The sequence below is a fragment of the Leiobunum rupestre genome, chromosome 11 (genome assembly GCF_980474605.1).
Source record: "Leiobunum rupestre chromosome 11, qqLeiRupe1.1.hap1, whole genome shotgun sequence".
Lineage (NCBI taxonomy): Eukaryota > Metazoa > Arthropoda > Arachnida > Opiliones > Sclerosomatidae > Leiobunum > Leiobunum rupestre.
The window spans coordinates 11,403,025-11,423,058 of record NC_143394.1 but is presented as its reverse complement, the minus strand read 5'-3'; the positions used below and the strand labels follow the sequence as shown (position 1 = coordinate 11,423,058).

The 20,034-nt window shown below is 38.1% G+C and overlaps 3 protein-coding genes and 1 long non-coding RNA gene across 5 annotated transcripts; 3 read left to right on the top strand and 1 right to left on the bottom strand.

Moving 5' to 3' along the window:
* Positions 1–1,726: 1,726 nt before the first annotated feature.
* Positions 1,727–6,092, top strand: Sf3a1 (splicing factor 3a subunit 1). 2 transcript variants are annotated; one of them, XM_090164299.1, is made up of 16 exons: positions 1,727–1,906; positions 2,383–2,421; positions 2,490–2,618; positions 2,681–2,837; positions 2,906–3,065; positions 3,133–3,435; positions 3,950–4,184; positions 4,245–4,343; positions 4,412–4,492; positions 4,566–4,657; positions 4,721–4,863; positions 4,924–5,294; positions 5,370–5,557; positions 5,624–5,725; positions 5,784–5,855; positions 5,924–6,092. In XM_090164299.1, the coding sequence occupies exons 1-16, from the start codon at positions 1,789–1,791 to the stop codon at positions 6,023–6,025; spliced, it is 2,391 nt and encodes a 796-aa protein (XP_090020425.1). In that variant the 5' UTR covers positions 1,727–1,788; the 3' UTR covers positions 6,026–6,092. The 2 variants fall into 2 exon arrangements, with proteins under 2 accessions (XP_090020425.1, XP_090020424.1); XM_090164298.1 differs by having other exon boundaries at positions 4,924–5,300.
* Noc3 (Nucleolar complex protein 3) lies at positions 6,054–8,418 on the bottom strand. The gene has a single exon (XM_090164300.1). It carries the CDS (start codon positions 8,282–8,284, stop codon positions 6,107–6,109), a length of 2,178 nt encoding a protein of 725 aa, XP_090020426.1. The 5' UTR covers positions 8,285–8,418; the 3' UTR covers positions 6,054–6,106.
* Positions 8,419–8,625: 207 nt separating this feature from the next.
* On the top strand, positions 8,626–10,032 carry LOC149921324 (uncharacterized). The gene is made up of 3 exons (XR_016477318.1): positions 8,626–9,089; positions 9,169–9,274; positions 9,385–10,032. It is a non-coding gene; the product is annotated as an uncharacterized LOC149921324 (long non-coding RNA).
* Positions 10,033–17,936: 7,904 nt separating this feature from the next.
* On the top strand, positions 17,937–20,034 carry LOC149921323 (uncharacterized). The gene is made up of 2 exons (XM_090163613.1): positions 17,937–18,413; positions 18,486–20,034. Exons 1-2 carry the CDS (start codon positions 18,138–18,140, stop codon positions 19,383–19,385), a joined length of 1,176 nt encoding a protein of 391 aa, XP_090019739.1. The 5' UTR covers positions 17,937–18,137; the 3' UTR covers positions 19,386–20,034.

The following is a 20,034-nucleotide window of genomic DNA, read 5'->3' as shown; positions in this document are numbered from 1 at the left end:
CGAAAAGGGGCCGAAAGAGAGTTCAGACGGCTATCGAAATGGCCGAGGGCAAGTACCGGGAGAGTATTGCCCAATCCGATTGTTATTAGGGGAAGAGATTAGGTAGCGAGAATCAGGATCACGCATACGAGCATCCTGTGACGGGCCATAAAGATGGGGCTGACCAGGGAAGAAGTTAGGCGGGGGACAAGACAGAGCCGAAGGATACGAGGCAGAGTGAGGCGTGGTAAAGGTATCATAGTTAAACGACGAGCTAGTATTGTTATGCTGTAAATAGGGTTGCACAGTAAGGTTATCACAATTAAAGGACGATCTAGAAGAGTTACGCTGGAAACGCGGTGGTACAACGGTGGGATGATGTGGCGATGCTCGCGAAGACCGGGAGAAATTGGTCTTAGGGCGCACAGAAGGAACCGAGGTTAACTCCGCTGTGAAGGACCCACGAGGGCGCTGACCATCGAGGGGTCGAGCCTTTACTACCGTGAAACGACGGATGATCCAGCCGGATTCACCAGCAGCTTCCTTTCTTCTGTTTTTCTCGACTGGACTGACGCTGACCTGGCTTGCCCTTCAGTGACCAGCAATCTCGTTGTACATGACCAGGTTTGCCACAATTAAGACAGCCTTGTGACTCAGGCTTGTTTTTCCCGGTTGACGCAATAAGTGCAGACTCGCCTTCGGAATAGCTCGAATTCTCTTGCCTCCGCTTGAATTCGTCGTTCAACCTTGCTTGTACGAACTCGAGGGTAAGATCGGCTTCAGGACGAACCTTGAGTGCCGTAAACAGAGTGTCGTAGGAGTCCGGAAGGCTGCAGAGGAGCATACAGGCAATATAGCTTTCCTTAACAGTTTCTCCAATGCCTCGTAGGTGCTCAACGATCTCGAGCATGGATGTAATATGATGTTGCATAGTCTGTCCCTCATGGAGCCGCATCTTGTGGAGTCGTCTAAGGAGGTAGAGCTTACTCGACATATTCGACTGTTCATGCAATTTATGTAAGGCAAGCCACATTTCCCTTGTCGTTGTTTTCTGAACTACATGGATCAGCTGATCATCATTGGTTGAGAGAGCAATTGCTGCTTGAGCCTGTTGATCACACCTTTCCCAATCTGCTGGTACATTTTCCAAAGGCTTTACCGTATTTACTACCTCCCAAAGGTTGTCTCGAGCCAGGACCATTTTAAGTTTGAACTTCCAGAGCTGATAGTTGTTACTGTTAAGCTTGGTTATCAGGGTCTTCGAATCTATGCTTGAAGCCATGATTAACAAAGTACTGAAGTGGAGTCTTGAAGACGTAACCCTTTACTATGCTATCCTAGTTTACCAACTCAAACCAGTGGAATCATACACTAGGCCCATAACCTGTTAGAAATCACCCTAAACTAGGAAAACAGGAGACCATGGCAATGGAATAAATGTTTAATGAATACTAACAGCAATAATAAAACAAAATGTATCTATATACAAAGGTGAACAACAATAAAAAAAACTATATAATAGATAACGACATAAAGAAGCAGATAAATTTGTTTATAGCAAAGGTAGGCGTCGATTATTCTATTCTATTCTAACAGTTCTATATTATCTTTGCTCGTAAAGTGTTAATATCGATAATAAATATGCTTATTATGTTTTGGTGTCTAAGGCGTTTTGTCGACACCATAAGGTTTCTCACAAAAAAAAATGTTCGACCATCGTCTGCACATTGCACAGTCGGGAGCTTCCATGGGAACTTCAGTACTTCACCCTTAACAATAACAAGAAACGATTAGTTAATGATCTAAATTATGGCTCCTATTGTGGAAGTCGAACCTCCTCAATCTAATAATGAGGTAAATGAAACCGAAGATTCAACTCCATCAAAACCAACTATTGGGATTATTTATCCCCCACCTGAACTTAGAAGTATCCTTTCATTCAAACCAAATTAGCCAAGGCGTAATAAAACGTTCGTAAGTTTATAATATGGTATAATGGTTTTCTTATGTTTTGATTAATATATGTTTTACTCTACTAGTATTTATAATAATGTAATAGACCTATTATTGATAAAAGTTAACAGTAGCTCCCATTGATTTTTTTTCATAATTGTTGGGCTAAGTATGTAAAATTAAGTGCTAAACGCGATGCAATTTTCTTTTTTTTCCGGAAATTAATATATAATTTCTACAAAATTAAATGGGCACTACTAAATGGGCCTTAAACTTAACCTAACCTAACACTCACGTAATTAGAAATAGCCGCCGGACTTCCGTTGGCAGGTGATACTTAAAGTTTTTTTTACTTAAAATTACCCAACTTAATCATTGAACATAATTCCAAACCAAACAGTAATCATTAAAACAGTTGAAACTCTCCTTAATTTAGTCCTATTTAAACAGATATTGTTGATAAAACTGCTAGTTTTGTCGCTAGAAATGGTAAGTTTTGATTTTAAATGTTAAAATTATGAAAAAATTGAACCGTTTATAATTTCCTTCCATTTTAGGACCTGAATTCGAAGCTAGAATTCGTCAAAATGAAATTAACAATCCTAAGTTTAACTTCTTGAACTCCGGAGATCCATATCATGCTTATTATCAACACAAGGTTAAAGAATTCAAAGAAGGGAAAGCCAGTATGTTAATTTTAATTATTTTCCAAGTGATGACTTTTTTAACCTCTAATTTATTTTATTAGCTCTTGAAACTACACCAAGTGGTCCTCCTGGAAAAGGTTCTCAGTCTGGTATACGCAGTGATATATCAAAATTAGTTGAACTACCAGTGATTCCTAAAGATCCCCCTCCTGAATTCGAATTTTTATGTGACCCACCTTCAATATCGGCTTACGATCTGTAAATGGCTTTAGTATACTTATAAACATAATTCAAGCTTGTATTTCATACTCTTCAAAATTTTTCAGAGATATTGTAAAGCTAACAGCCCAGTTTGTGGCTCGTAATGGTCGCCAGTTTCTGACAAATCTTATGAACAGAGAACAAAGAAATTATCAGTTTGATTTCTTACGACCACAACATAGTTTGTTTAATTACTTCACGAAGCTACTGGAACAATACACAAAAGTCAGTGAACTACAAATAATTTTTTTGTTAGCAGTCAGTTATTTAAATTTATTTTTTGTAATGTCAGATATTGATACCTCCGAAAGATCTGCTAAATAAGCTTAAGAAAGAGTCTGAATCACCGAAAACCGTGCTGGTAGAAGTTTATTATCGTGTTGAGTGGACCAAACATCAAGAAGCTCAAAAACGTCGTGAAGAAGAGGAAGCTGAGAGGGAAAGAGTTCAGTATGCTCAAATAGATTGGCATGACTTTGTGGTGGTAGAAACAGTTGACTACCAACCCCACGAACATGGCTTATTTCCTCCGCCCACAACCCCAGAAGAAGTTGGAACCAGAGTTCTTCAGCAGCAAAGAATAGAAGAAGATGGGGTAGGTTTTTGACTCTTATGTAGGAAACCTTAATATTGTAAATAATAAGACTTTTAGTATGTTTCAGTAGTTTAATCAAATTTTTCCATCATGTGTTATACATAACGTGACTATACGTCCTGTTTTGAACGGGACTGTCCGTTTTTTCGGTACTCCGTCCCTGTGTCAACGGGGAAAGCTTTGTCCCATTTACGGTTAAGAGTCTGATAGCATCGAACTATCACACGTTTAAGTGATGTAATCTATGGCACTTGCTTGACGGGGCGCGTGGGTGGCAGAAAAGGGTGGGCAACGTAATCTCGTACGTCCCATCACCATCTACTTCATTGTCTCTTCACTCGCGTGCCGTCTGACGTGATTTGCGATTTGTTTTGAGTCGTGTTTGGCTATTTTCTTTAACAATGTGTCGTTTTGAGTGAAAATAAAAATGGTCATGTTAGTTATACATATTCATAGAATATACACACATAGTGAAAATTTTGAAGTTATAAAGATCATTTCTATCATTTATTAGGAGGAAGTCGAAATGGAAGTTGAATCTGACGATGACAGTGATTCGGAACTACCTAGTAAACGGTTTGAAAAGCATGCTATGGAAGAAACAAACCATCACCATCATCATAAAGAAAGAGTTCCAAAAAGTGTCAGTCCCCCGCCCCCTCTTCCACCCAAGGAAGTGCCACCACTACCACCTCCATTACCTCCTCAACCAGACCAAGTCGTTATTCGCAGAGATTACAATCCTAAAGGTAACATAATTAATTTATCACCAATTCATTAACACTTTACCAATTTACGTTTATTCTTAGTTTCAAAGAACCAGGGTTCAAGCTCTGACCAGTTTCTCATTTCGCCAATCACTGGTGAAAAAGTTCCAGCCGATAAAATGCAAGAACATATGCGTATAGGTAAATATTCAAGAATATTTACTAATAAAAATATGCAAAGTGTTCATTATTTCATACGTAATTTTAAGGTCTTTTGGACCCAAGATGGGTTGAACAGCGTGATCGATCAATGCAAGAGAAGCTCCAACAGGAGGAAGTATATGCTGCTGGTATGTTTTATTTCACATACTTAACTATTGCTTTAAATATATTGCACACTAATATTTAATGTTTCTACTATAGGTTCATCTATTGAAAGCAGTCTGAAACAGTTTGCTGAACGACGTACGGATATTTTTGGTTTTGGTGATGAAGAAGCTGCAATTGGTAAAAAGGTGTGTTAACCTACTTCTATTAACTTTAAAAAAAATTCTAATACTAACTTTATTTCGAAACAGATTGGGGAAGAGGAAAAGAAGCAACCAGAGAAAGTTACTTGGGACGGACACACTGCCAGCATGGAAGCAGCAACACGAGCTGCAAGGGCTAACATTACCATTGAAGAACAAATTCAACAGATTCATAAAATTAAAGGATTGCTGTAAGATTTATATATTTTTTTATGTGTTCAACGCAAAATATAACGCTGCTTTCATTTTAGGCCTGATGAAGAGAAAGAAAGAATTGGTCCAACTAAACCCAATTCTGGAGCCACCATTATTTCAGCACCTATTTCGAATTCCGCAACTATATCATCATCACCTCAGACTATAGTAATAACCACCATATCTGCTGGTCCAAAACCACCGCCATCTATGAACCAGCTTACCTCATCATCGTCCTCTTCAATTATGACACCAAACCCAGCCCCCGTTGTTCAACGACCACCAGTACAAGCTCCAATGCCAGTTCCCCCTCCTGGAAGCCACATGGCTGGAATGATGCACCAGCAACAAGCCATGATGCAAGGCCATCCTGGAATGCCCATGATGGGACCCATGGGTGGACCAATACAACACCCATCCCTTATGGGTATGGGTAAATATTCCAGCGTTTCTTCGTTATATTTACTGGACCATTTTTACGTATATATATAACACTCTTCAGCAATGCAAAGACCAATGGGACCCATGCCACAACCATTCGGTCAACCCATGCCAATGGGTGGACCACACATGATGCCAGATGGCATGGGAGGTATGACTATGTCTATGGGTGATGATGAACCCATGAATAAGAAAATGAAGACCGAAGATAATTTAATTCCAGAGGATGACTTCTTGAAGAAAAATAAGGTTATTTCATTATTTATTCTTCGAATTGCTTAAAAGTTTTAACTGATATTTTTTGTGTTGTTTCAGAGCCCAGTTTCATTCAGAGTTCAAGTACCAAAACTTTCCGAGAAGGCTGATTGGAAGTTGAATGGACAGATGTTGATTATGACTCTACCTCTTACAGATGCTGTAAAAATATATGAATATACTTAATGAAATTTCAGTTAATTTATCTTTAATTTTTCAGTTTTCGGTTTTGAAAGCCAAAATTCACGAAGAGATTGGTATGCCGCCAGGCAAACAGAAATTGCAGTATGAAGTACGTTAACAAGATGTAAAATTTGGTGGTTGAAAGTAGGATGTTAATTCAAAGTTTTCTATTTATAGGGTTTCTTCGTCAAAGATTCAAACAGTTTGGCCTTTTATAACATCATGCCTAATAGTACAGTGGTATTACAATTGAAAGAACGTGGTGGACGAAAACGATGATTTTTTTTGTGTCTACCAGTTGTTGTAACAAGGCATTAAATTTCTCCAAATAAATTTTTATTCGAAACTAAAATTTTCAAATTATTCAGATTTTGCTTTACGTTTTAGTAAATTTTTAGAGAATTCAAATTCTACAAATAATTCTTTAGCTGATTTTAAAGCTAAAAATGGTGGTATTTGACCAGTGCCTTGATGGGGACATCCTAATAGGATGTGTTGCGCATATTTCCGAATTGCAGGGTTGGCATGATTATACATTAATTGTAATTCCCATAAACATGTTGCATTTGCGTTGCAGTGTTCAGGGTCATCGAGGTCTGCCATATAAATTCCACTACCAGAATTTTCTGGATCCAGTAGGATGTCAGTTTGCGGAGTATGTATAATCAGATGTCGAACGAGAGACAAAAGTGCGATAGACAAATTTGGTTGAACTTGTAATGAGACTGTAGTCATTCTTTTAACGAAAGCCAATGTTCTTTGAAGAGTTAACTTCTTTTTACGTTGAATTATCATAGCATTGAGGCAGTCTAACAAAAGCATGGAATCTTCTTCCGTGGTACACGCATTGATGTTGCCCAAACTTCGATAGAGGAACGTGTAAAATCCCTGAGGGTCAATGTTAAGCACATCTCCTTGACCACTCAAAATTGTAAAGACAGTTTTCAAACAATGCAGAACTTCACAGTCACCCAATTTCCCAGAATTGATTAACTTGTAAAGTACATTGACTAGGTCATCAAAGAAATCCACATTGATTAAATGGGCGAATTTTGATAGACCTTCAAGCACCGGTTTCAATAGGGTCATATCTTCACTATTCTTTAAGATGTGGAAATATATCAAGAATACGTGTTCCAGTATGTCAGTTTGGTATCGACTCTTCTTTTGTTTACTCTCTTCTGCTCGAGCTTCCAAGAGTTCTTTATCCAGCTGCTGCATTCTCTTATTATGTTGCCTTTCTTTGCGTGACATCTTGCTGAGCTTTTCCCGAATCTTCTTTATATCCTTTTTACTGTTGTCCATTATCGCTTCCTTCACGTTAAGGTATAAGAATGTTCGCAGTATGATAGGTGGAAAATTATAGTTTCTCATTTTAACTATACGTCTAATGTGTTTCACAGCTTCAAAAGAAACATCTCCAATTCTGTCATTTTTCAGTAATCGGTTAATTGTTTCGCAACAAAGAGCACTGACTTCGGGAATTTTGTGAAAACTATGTTCGCATATTATTTTAATGATGTTATTTGCCATGTTAAATCTTGGATGTGTAAGAAGAATTTCTGAGAAACATTTCAAAGCAAGAAGCGCAGCATTTCTCCTAACTTTCTTCATGCTTTCGTCTAATGGATTTGTCGAATGCGTTCGTTTCTCCTTACTTTTCTTTATGTTCTCTAACCATTTCTCCACACTCTGCAAGAACTTTTTATAGTTTCGCAGCAGGGTTTGTTCATATTCTTGAAGGTTCCGGGTCTCTTTCTTCAACTTATGGTTTGTTTCGTATTCGCCTAATGGTCTTATTTGGTAACTCGGAAGCACATCTTTAAAAACTTCAACTAACGATAAAGCTGCCATTTTTCTGGCACTGATAGAAAGACCAGGATCTTTTTCTTCTAAAAACTGCAACAGGTCTTTAAATTTCTTCACATTTTCTTCCGGATTCTCTGTAATCGCTGAGCTTAAATAACCAATTCTTTCTCGTATTTGCAATAACATGGCTTTTCTGTTTACATAGAGGTCTACAAAACATTTGGGTTCATCATCAATATGATCTTCTTGGGATTCATCATTATTATTAGTCCATTCTTCAGCTTCACTTGTATTTATGTTAGTTACATTCGTAAGTTCGGGTTTCTTCTCAATGATAATAGATTGTTGTATCAGACCTTGCTGATCTTTTAAGGGTAACAAATGACGAATATTATCATCAGAGACCAAGTTATTTCGTGGCCTCTTCTCGTAACACTCTTCATTATCATCTGAATTTGAATCTTCAGATTTGGGCAAATGATTTGTGTCACTTTCTAGCATGTCAGTAACATCCAATTCAGATTCGTTCTCATCTGGGGAGTCATTATTTTTGCTATCAACAACGTTTTCTTGCTCAAAACCACGCTTTAGCTTCTTTCGTTGTTGATAGGAACGATTATTTTTGGGTTTTATTTTACCTCTTTTCACTTGCTTATTAATATTCTTATTGTGCACTTTCACTTTGAGTGTAGGTCTTAGTTTTTTCCCACTTTTCTTTGGTCGAGACATTACTGACTGGCTTTTAGATATGTAATAAATATTAAATCAACTTAAAGTCTTTAATGATAATGTTTTTACAATAAAATCTAAGGGAACGGGCCTCTGCACCACGTGTAGCTTTAATCATAGAGATAGAAAAGAAATAGAGGGAAGATTACCGCGTTAAGGCACCCCTGTTTTTGACTGGGAAAATTCACCCCCCACCTCCCCCACACATGTTTGAAAGTGGAGATGGGCAGAATTTGCAACGCCATCTATCCTTTCTTTGTATAGGGGTCTTGGTGTCAAATGGTAATACCATAATAGCAGAGAGGGTAAAGTCGCTTCGCTACTGAGAGGCGTCTCTTCCTATTCCCGCAATGTTAAAATTTCGTTACCAGTTTTTGACGCACGCGCGAATAGAAGAAATTACAAATGAAGTTCAGGATCCCACTACCAGGGTGCTACAGGGTGTCGTTAGTTAAAATTTTTTAGAAGATTTTTGTTACATCCGCAATATGGAACCGATTATTTTCTTATTTCTGAATTCTGATACTAAAAAATTTAAATAAAATGTGAAATGGTTGTTTCATGTGAATTTATGACGCAATTAAGTACAACTAAATATTTTTAAATATTATATTTGAATATTGAAGTGTCAATTCTTTTTAACAGCCTAAAATAATGGGAAACATAAATAGCCAAGGCCTAACAACAATAACAATAGAAATTAATATATTGGAAATGAAATAAGATCAAATAACTTAATGAAAATAAATAAGAAATAAATATATAAGATAAAGCTTCGAAGTAGTTAAAAAAAGACGAATATGAGGTATGAGTTTAGTGCTGTATCTTCATCAATTTCCTGTCCAGTCTTTTCTGTCTTTTTGTAATCATGATCGAGATTTCAGGGCACTGTGCATGCAAAACTCAACGAAGAAACTTATCATGTTTTGAAATACAGTCGGACATGTTGAATCTATTGATGCTTGAAACCAAGTCTTGTCAATTCGACGTGTAATAAATTTTTCCATACGCTCTTTGACATTGGCATGTGAGATAGTAGTTTAAAACTATAGTATCAAATACCTCATTTGTTTCTGTAATAAACTTTAAAAAATTGTCAGTAGGTACTATAAGGCTACCAAAAGAAGAGTTCTTTGTTGTTTTGAAAAACTTGAAGAAGAAGAGCACATTTGTAGGATCAATAATTGGATTGTTCTTTTTGAGTTGGCTGAGGCAAGAGGAGCATTGGTGGTTGGAAAAACAGCGATGGATTAAATATCCTGATATATAGCTAAGGACATTTTGTTTAAGTAGATTTGGACTCTCAATTGAATTGCATATGCTCTGTTCGAATGTGTTTAGAAGATGATGACAATTGCGTGTTTAAATCTAAAGTTCTTTTACCATTGTGATTAACAACTAAAGTAATGTAATTTATTAAAATTATTTATTATTGAGATAGACAGTTTCAAATTTCAATTACCATTTTCTGAATTTTCGCATGAAATACTGTTGGACAAAGTGTAATTATGTTCATCTAGAACATTCAATGTGTTTTCCTCTGAAATTGGTTGTGTTGTGTTTGTGACCAACGCGCTTTCTTCCAACCCATGTTCATATGTCGCGTATGGATATGCTATACATTTTAGTATATTAATTGTCAGTAAATTTTTTAAACCACATTAAGAACCCTTAGATGTTTTTCTTTATACTTCACTAACTGTACTGGAAAATGAGTAGTGTTAATAAAATATTGTTGGCACAGCTGATGGTATTAGACTATTTTTAGTTTTAATATTCATAAAACTCGTCAGTGAAATGATTAGAGCAAAACCTATGGTTAAAGTGTAGGTATTCCGTTGTTTTATTTGTCAGTTTCTCGTTTTTTACATTATCCAACTATGATAGGGAACTGAAATTTCAATAAGAAAGTTAAAGTAAAAATAAACCTATGTAAAAAACGCGTATTCACCGTTCTTTTTCCCTTGGAAACTTGAAAAATGATAATCGAGAATTCTTATTTTTCGTATTAGAACAATTTACGGCGGAACACAATGGTCCAGGCATATTTAAAACATTTAAAAACTACTTAAAATGTAAATTAAAAACGAATCAATTTTTGCGTCGTACTAAACTGAATATTGAATCGCGCGCTAGGACTTCCGGATACGCTTGCAGCGCCATCAAACGTTCGGATCCTATGGGCATTTTCGACGAAAAAAATAAATACGGATTTTTGAACGAGAGACGCCTCTCAGTAGCGAAGCGACTTTACCCTCTCTGATAATAGATAGAAAAATCTGTAAAGAACACGTGGGGTTTGGTCTGGCCAGGTTCCCTAATATTAGATTCTGTATAGTATACTGTGCCACAGGTAACAATAGGCAGTCAGAAACTTGGAATAAAAAGCTCTATCAGTGCCTGTCATTGGACTGTGCAGAGGCTACCCTCAAGGGCAACCATATCATAGAAATCTCATAGGTAACTAGAATGCTGCCGTGTAACTGGCAAATGGGCCAAACGCCGTGGCAGACGATAGCCAGATCTCAGCCAATCAGAGCTCAAAGAATGGTTCTGCCAAGAATTTAATGTCACCAGAGAGAATGACGTCACCTATCTCCCGCTATAGTAGCGGATCCAAGGAGGATTATTATCCTCCTTGGCGGAACCATCTATGGCCTCTCATTGGCTGAAGGTTCAAGGCGAACTGGCGTCAAGCTCGGCCGTAGGCGGCAGCATTCTAGTTACCTATGAGATTTCTATGCACCATATCTGTATCCTGGGAGATTTCAACGGCCACATATCTGAACTTGCTACGGAAGAAAATAGCAATGGCCTTTTGCTTAAAAACTTCGTCGCTGACAATTTCCTTCACATTGGTAACTTATTACCTGTTTGCAAAGGTATTTACACCTGGCAAGCTCGCGGACTGCAGTTTACAATAAACTACTTTCTCTGTGGTGACTCCTTTCTTGAGCATGTCCAATCTATGATGATAGATGAAAGTGGTGTCCTAAATTTAGACAGTGACCATAATGCCATTATAGTGGATTGTCTTGTTTGTAATTCAAGTAGTACTCCTAAAGCTACACAAGAGAGAGATCCCCGTCTTTTCTGGGATTTCCAGGATGAGATAGCTTTGGGTCGTTTCAAGAATGAAATGGAAGCTCGAGCACAGATGGGTCTCAATAGTTATGAGAGTTTTGTTGAAGCCATAGAACTTTCAATGAAGGCGACCTTGAAGAAAAGGAGAGTTTCTGGCAAGAGAATTAATGGTCACAGTCCAAAGAGCTGGTGGGATTCTGAAGTCCTCAACGCCATAAAGAAAAGGAAGCTTGCTACCCAAGCCCATAGAAAGGCACTCTCAGCGGGAGCAGCCACGGAGATCACAAGATAACTATGGCTCACAGTCCAGAAAGCTAAATCGCAAGCTAAGCAGTTAATACAAACAAAAATTAGACTGGTAAACTCCAAAATGGAAAAGGATATAGAGCAAGCGAGCAAGGCTAAAGGACGAAAGTTCTGGCGGTACATTAAAAAGTTGAGAAAGGGTTCTAAAGATTTGATAAGTACGACTAAAACTATCCGGTCACGGAGTGGGGACTTGATAAGGAGTCCGAAAGAAATAGCGGTTCGGATTGTGGAATATGTTCAAAGCTTAGAAACTGAACTTCTGGAGGGTACGAAGACTTTGGATGAACTACCCTCTACACTCACCTCGTTCGACTCTTAAGATACTACTAATCACCTCCCACGACAGGGAATCTGCGACCCTTTCAGTCAGTCAGAATTGGATGCCGTATTACGACGGTTGCACTGTGGAAAGGTGGCTGGTCCGGATGGTTTATATGCTGAATGTCTAAAATATTTAGGCCCATCAGCTAGGGCAACTCTCTGTACCATACTAAATCAGATTCAGTCGGAAAAAGCTGTGCCGGAGGAATGGCATATCGCGAGAGTCACTCTGGTATTTAAGGGTACGGGCAAAGATGAATTGGATCTGAATTCGTATCGCCCTATAGCAATTACTTCTATCGTGTATAAAGTATACGCAATGCTCCTCAAGGGACGCATCAGTGACTTCCTGGAGGGTAACTACCTGATAAGTGAATCACAGGGTGGTTTCCGGAGAGATAGACGCATTGTTGACCACCTCCTCGTGATAACTCAGTTGATTGAGCTTTCAAAACGAGAACGCCGGCCCTTAGAAATTGTTTTTCTCGATATTAAGAAGGCTTATGACAGCGTAGATCGACAGAAACTTTGGACACGTTTGGTTGACTTAGGAATACCATTTCCACTACTTGAAGAAGTCACCGCCCTCTACGAAGAATGTGCATATACCTATTCTTTGGGAGATGTCAAAACAGAAGCAGTGTCTAGCAGGCTAGGGTTAAGACAGGGCTGCCCTCTCTCTCCATTGCTATTTGTGGCATATATTAATAACCTGGCAGTTGAACTGGAAAACTCTGGTACTGGGGCTATACTAAGTGGCAATACAATTCCCCTCTCAGAAACCTTCAGACTAGAATGTCTCTTGTACGCCGATGATATAATCTTGTTCTCCAACTCAAGGGAGAATATGCAGAAACAATTGGACATCTGCTCCAATTTCGCTAGGCGAATGGGTTTATCCTTCAGCATGGAAAAATCTCAGTCCATGTCCTTTGGACGTCAGGTTTCAACACCATATACGTTACAGAATGAATCGGTGGAAGCCGTATTGGAGTATACTTATTTAGGAGTCAAGATAAATTCTAAGGGTAACTTCCTTGATGGGATGGAGACATCAGTCAAAGCCAAATGCAATAAATTGAGATGGGGAGTCCAGAATCTTGCGAAACACTCTTATAATCAATATTCGGTTGGCAGAACCTTATGGAAATCAGTGGCAGTCCCTGCACTGACTTATGCTAATGAATTTCTCTGCTACTCAACTTCCACCCTCACAGTGCTGGAGCAAAGCCAAAGGGATATGGGAAAATTCGTCTTAATTTCTGGCCCATTTGCTGCAGATGTTGCTGTTCAAGGGGAAATGGGTTGGTCCCGAATGAGTACGCGAGAGGCTAGGAGTAAAATTAAATACTTGGGCCGTCTGAAATTCCTACACCCAGATAGGATCGCCAAAAGGTTATTCCTCTTTATCCGAGCCCATGGATTCAATACGTCATGGACAGATAGAGTCACTCAGCTTGACAGAAAGTACAGTGTCGGTACACAAAGGGGCGCAGCTACCACTTACAAGGCCTGGGAAAGCACTGTTTCGCGAGAGATAAATGAATCTGAAAAACTGACTTGGGCTACCGATGTGCGAGATTGGAAGCTTGCATATAAGCCTATTACGGCTTTGTAGGCACAACATGTGACAATAAATAAATAAATAATTACATACCAAGAAAAGAAATGCCCAGCTAAAGAATGGTGCTATGATGGTACTGTAGGAGCTGGCCTATTATTCCAAGCCCGGACGGGATCTATCATGACTGGGGAGCGACAGTCGGCAATCTTTGACTATTCGCCGCAATGTAAGCTGTGTGGCTGGCCTAATGAAACATTAGAACACGTTCTACTAGAATGCCCGACACTAGCCCATGATGACATTGCAATTAAAGGGACTTTCAAGAGACCGTCTAGTCAATTTAAAATACGTCATTCGGTCGCCGTTCGTTGTGAAGCCAAAGTTACGACCGAATGACGCATTTCAAATCGACTAGGTCTTTCTTGAAAGTCCCTTTAATGACTGGAGAGGGGAACATTGGGGTGAGCCCATCGCAGTGCTGCTGGGCCTGGTTGATGGCAGCCGCTGGGAATCTGGCATGATCAAACATATCCTCTTTACGTGGAATAGAAAATTAGCCCTCTGGCGTATAGCCAATTTGGAAACTAACTCAAGTTAAAATCTCTTATCTCATATTTGAATTTTTTCTGAGACCCCGATCTCTTGTTCTCTTTTATTTTTGCATTCCTGTAATCATATTGTATTTTTGTATTTTTGTTCTCTCAATTTTTATTTTTTGTATACTGTGCTGCGCTCATTCTAGGAGCCGCCCTGTTTCAAAAGGGTGTACCTCTGTACGGCCATGGCCAACTTCGATCACGCGTACCGCGCCTTAGCGGCCCCGTCAATCACCTGAATTTACCGTGTATATATTTTCTCACCAGGCTTTCGCTACGACCAAAATTTAACGTTAGTCAGATAGGAAAAATCCACAAAAATAATTATTTTTAAATAAATTTAAAAAACATTGAGTTAAACCGAATCAAAGATAATTTAAACTCGTACCCTAGATTCGAATACTGAGAGCTTTCCCATTGACGGTTTTGTTACGAAGCGTTTACCCTGTTCCGGCACGTGACCTCAGAAGAATCTGGCTCCATCGGTTGCGGCACGGCCAACTTCGATCACGCGCTGCTAGCGCGGCATCGCGTGATCGAAGTTGGCCGTGGTTACGGTAAGGCGCAAACCATGGAGCGAATTTTTTCTGAGTTCCGGCGGGAAGTGGGTAAACGCTATCGGCAACGCGCGAGAGAGTGATTTCAAATCTAGGGTACGAGTTTAAATTATCTTTGACCGAATGTAGGTTAATATTTAACTAATAGTATAATATGTTTTTCATGATTCTAATTTTTTAACGGTGTTTATAAATTATAAAAGAGTTAAACAGAAACCAAAAACATCCTCTAGATGCTGCCAGCTAGGAGCAACAAACACACCAGCTGCCAGCAACATAGTATTATTGTTTAATACTTGAAACACATGTAAATATATAAAACCAATAGTGAAAAGAAAATTCAATGTAACTTCAGGGTAAATATATTATTTTAACATTTTTTATTAAATAATATTAAGTTAAAATATATTATAAGAGCAATAAATTATAATTTTAGGTTTCAACAAGTTTTAAGCTTCCATCTTTTTAAACCTAGAATAATATTGTTTGTAATTTTATCTGACTGAAATTTTTTTCCATAATAAAGGTACAAACCTGAACAGAAATCATCCTCCTTGAAATGCAGGCTGAAAATCATCTCTATCTTTTACCTATTTAGTTCCAAAGATGTACCTAAGCATCTTTTATCTTCAATTATATTAGTTTTAAGATTCTTACTCTTAAAACTAATTAGATTTACAGAAAATACTACCTAAGAACGGTTATAAACTTATGAATTTGCTATATATATACTATTAATAAAGATTTGTTATTATTAAAGATTTATAAATTTTAAGAGATACATTATTTACGCGTCAAAACGCTCTAAACACCTCTAAAGCCTTCAAAACTATCTATTATAATATGGCGTCTTCGCGTAAAAAACGCGTCTCTTTTTCTTCATTTAATATTTATAAGGTAATATTTTTTTTAAATTATGAATTATACATAAATATATTGCAAAAAGGTAGTTTAACTTACTATACCTTGTTTTTTCTAATTAAGAAAGTGGAAAACCAAAGAAAAAACATTTTTCCGCGATTTCGCTTGTATTCCCCGCCTTTGGTGATAGTAGTATTTAGGTCGTATGTAGCGCCCCTATCGGGATTATTCATACACGCAAATTAACATTAGATGCGAGGCGATTGACGGGGCCGCTAAAGCGCGGTACGCGTGATCGAAGTTGGCCGTGGTACTATCTGGAAGGGATTGCGACGACTGAATTATCGAGTAGGGTTGGTTTACGCCAAGGCTGCCCGTTATATCCCACCCTGTTCACAGTATACCTTGATGACCTAGCCCAGTCACTATAAGTTTCTGGGTATGGAGCTATACTTCCTGGGTATCCTTCAAAAAATAAGGACCTCTGTGTGTCTTGCCTTTTTTATGCGGACGACATTGTACTCTTCGCAAATCACCCTGACGACCTACAGAAGCTACTTGACATTTGTTCGGCCTTTGCCAAGTGTAAGAACTTACTATTCAGCATGGATAAGTCAAATACAATGTCCTTTTCTACACAGCCTGTTGATGAGTGGTCGTACCTTCTCGACGGGAAGCCAATGGAGAAGGTGAACAAGTACAAATACCTGGGCATTACCATTGATAGTACTGGTCCTTTTTTTGAGTACCATGGAAAAGATAGTGGCTGGAAAGGGAAACGCGATGCGGTGGGTAGTTCGTAACCTAGCCGAGCAGTCCTACAACAAATACTCGGTCAGCCGTACACTTTGGAAGAGTGTAGCCGTACCAACAATGACGTATGCAAACGAGGTCATTTGTTATTCATGCATGACTAGCGAGAGGCTGGAGAGATGCCAGAGAGCGGTAGGCAGAACGGCTCTAAATGCAGGCCCATTTGCGGCTAATGCCGCTATAGATGGTGAGATGGGATGGAGTACAATGGCAAACAGAGAAGCTCGCAGCAAATTGAAATTTCTGGGACGCCTCAAATTTATGGATGCTAGAAGGATAGCTAAGAAAGTATACACATACATTCGAGACAATGGCTCTAAAACGGACTGGTCTCGAGCAATAGAAAGAGTGGACCGGCAATTATGTCTGAGCTCAAAGAGATACAAGGCTACCTCTTATAAGGAATGGGTAACATGTGTGGAGAAAGAGGTACAGGAAGCCGCACTGATATCATGGAAGTCGCAAGTACGTCAGAAAACAAGCCTCGGCTATTACAAAGCTAAAGAAAAACCGATGAAAGAGGCATGTTATACTGGGTCGTGGGGCAGCGGTTTACTCTTTCAAGCCCGAACGGGTGCCCTACTAACAAGGGAACGTCAAGTGGAATTATTGGGTTCCGAAGTCTTATCCCCGCTTTGTAAGCTATGTGGCCAAGTGAATGAGGATGTTTACCATGTTCTCCTAGAATGCCCAGAAACGGAAACTGACCAAGCGTGTAACAGCTGGCGAGCAGAGCATTTTGGGTGCCCCTTGGAAAATATTCTTGGTCTTGCAGGGGATGTTTGGGACTTTGAGGTGATCCAAAAGGTGTTAGAGACTTGGCAGAAGAAGAAAAATTAACTTATTTGACTCCCCTAACTTCTCTGTTTCCCGGTCTACATAGTACTTCCCCCTAAAATTTATTGCATACCGTTGTATATTACTTTTTCCTGGTTATTTTTTCCATTACCATTCCCTTTTATTTGGATTACTACTGTATTATTGTATAATTAATGCTGAGCTCCCATTGGAGCCGCCCTGTTACAAAAGGGTGTACTTTGAACGGTACGAGCGAATAAAAACCTTTGAACCTTTGAAAACAAAGATAATATAACTACGTACCCTAGATTCGAAATCTCGGCGTTTCTCCATAGCCCGTTTTTTTATGAGGCTTTTACTGAGTTCGCGCCGGAAGTTCGGAAAAATCGGGCTCCATAGCAGGGTGGGAAATAAGCAATTTCAAGAGATAACCTAAGATTATATTACTCACCTTTAGTTTTCTTTCGTTTATAAACATTTTTAGAGCTACAGGCATGATCCATTATTGTTTTAAAACAATATAACGCAAAAATATCTGGTATTTTGGAAATCGTAAGTCAAAAACCACGGCGCAATTTTCACTAAAACTTTACGTTTTAACTAGATGTCGGTAGCCCTGCCAGCTCTATGGAGGCCAATTTTTCCGACTTCCGCCGGGAACTCAGTAAGAGCCTGCGTTTACGGGAAAAGGCTTGATTTCGAATCTAGGGTACGTAGTTATATTATCTTTGGGCAAAATAAACCTATTGTTTACATCAAATGACAGTTGATTTTCCAAAAGGCATAATGTATTTCATTTCACCGCACGTCGACGGCGCCATGTAATCTGCCCATCTCATGGCTTCCTACATTGGCGATAAGGGGGTCGGCAGTCGCGGTCATCTTTGCTAGATACAATAGTGCCTCTATTTCTTTTCTATCTCCATGTTTCTAACTTAAGTGCAATAAAAATGGTGGCGACTAAGAACTGTTGTTATCGTGGCTGTCGAAATGACTCTAGAGGTTTGGATAATAGTGTTGTGAAAGGTGCAAATTTTTACCCATTTCCTAAGAAAAAGACCAAATTAGAAAAATGTAAAAAATGGCTTAGAGCTATTGGTAGAGTGAATTTAACTCACGTGGATCAAGTGAAACAGCATCATTATGTTTGTAATGAGCATTTTGTTGGCGGTATAGGACCCACGGATAAAAACCCAGATCCGATTCCGTATCACACAAGATTAAATGTAGGCAAACTTTGTTATTATGAAAGATATGCGAAATAATAAACATTGAATTTTCGGTGTTATTATTCATAGGTCATTGAAACAGAAGACGGAAGCTCTAGCGCTGCAAAAAATTGTGATGAAATTAGGAACACGAGTGGCCAAGAGGATCAAATCGCTTTGGAGGTCGTAACGGATAATCCAGGAATTGAAAATTCAGTCATGGTTAATGAATTACAAATTAAATTTTCTAAACAAAATGAACCACAGAAAAATAACAATCCTTTTTATATTTATAACCTAAACCACAAAAATATTACATACATTCAGGAAAAATTAGAAATCTTGGATGATATGATGTTGAAGTTTTGTGAATATCAAGTTAGAAATCCTGACATGCAGTTGATGTGGTGCGTTATTAAGAATTATGAATCTCGTAGCTTGGTTTTTAAACAAACCTCAAGTTCGGGAGATATTGGCACCATCTCCATAGAAATAAATTATGAGTTTGAGGTAAAAGTAGAAGCGCTTAGCCATTTGATTAATGAAGCTCATAATCTTTGGAATTCTGGAAAATACTTAAAGATAATTAACAATTTAGAAAGGTTAATTTCATTTTTGGTCTTTCTTGATTCATGTTCAGTTTGTTGGGGTATTACGGAGAATGAATTAATTGAAGTTTCAAATGTCAAGAATGGGTCTACAAATTGCATCACCAATTCTCTGCATTCATTTGAATGTCACATTTTGTATCTTGTCCATAGACAAAAAAATCGGTGTTATAATTGTAGCCAATTAAGAAGAATATTAACTAGAAGACTAAAAAGACGGAAGTTAGCTCCAAGCTTGAGACAGAAATTTCCAATACGTAACATGACTAACGAACAAAAAAATCAACTTTTGAAGGAAAACACTAAAGAAATCAGAAAGTTGAAAAGAAAAATCAAGGGTTTGAATCTTAAAATTGAAAACCAGTTGAAGAAAGTTAAGTAAAATCTCACTACTACAAGTCTACAAAAGATGAAATAATCGAAGATAACCCCCTTTTATAAGTAGAGAAAACTTATCATGTTAAAACAGCAAATGAACCTTATTTTGTCTAAGATTTAAAGACCCCGGAAGTGGAATCAAGCCATAATACAATGGTGCATGTATCGTCATAGCAAATCACCATCTGCATATGACGCGTTAAGAGGTTTTCATCCTGCCTGCTCCAACAACTTTATACCCTTATGCCTCCGCTTTTTCAGGATAATAATTATAATAATAATAATTTATAATTTATTGATGTCTTTGTTGTTACAAAATATAAATAATAATAATTTTTTTTTAAATCTTCCCATTCCAAATAAGCGAAAAAACACTTGTGCGCGGAAGGACACGGAAAAAATATTACATGTTGACTTCGAGACAAAATAAGAAAAATGTGTACAAAATTAGTAGTTACACTATCACATCAAAGCCTAAGAAATCATACAATTTATCATAACCATAAGATATTAACCATTTAGTAATTTTTCTCTTAAAAATATTAGTATTAGTACAGTTTTTAATATCGTTATCTAGAATATTGTACAGTTTAGGTCCTAAGTAATTAACATGCTTTTGTCCAATAGATTTTACCATCCCATAAAGTCCTATA

Excerpts from the sequence above, each read along its gene's own strand:
- Sf3a1 (XM_090164298.1), top strand. The coding sequence starts at position 1,789 with ATGGCTCCTATTGTGGAAGTCGAACCTCCTCAATCTAATAATGAGGTA. Across the intron at positions 4,493-4,565 it reads GGAGGAAGTATATGCTGCTG|GTTCATCTATTGAAAGCAGT; the intron begins GTATGTTTTATT and ends TTTCTACTATAG. Across the intron at positions 4,864-4,923 it reads CATAAAATTAAAGGATTGCT|GCCTGATGAAGAGAAAGAAA; the intron begins GTAAGATTTATA and ends CTTTCATTTTAG.
- LOC149921323 (XM_090163613.1), top strand. The coding sequence starts at position 18,138 with ATGGTGGCGACTAAGAACTGTTGTTATCGTGGCTGTCGAAATGACTCT. Across the intron at positions 18,414-18,485 it reads CGTATCACACAAGATTAAAT|GTCATTGAAACAGAAGACGG; the intron begins GTAGGCAAACTT and ends TATTATTCATAG.
- Noc3 (XM_090164300.1), bottom strand. The coding sequence starts at position 8,284 with ATGTCTCGACCAAAGAAAAGTGGGAAAAAACTAAGACCTACACTCAAA.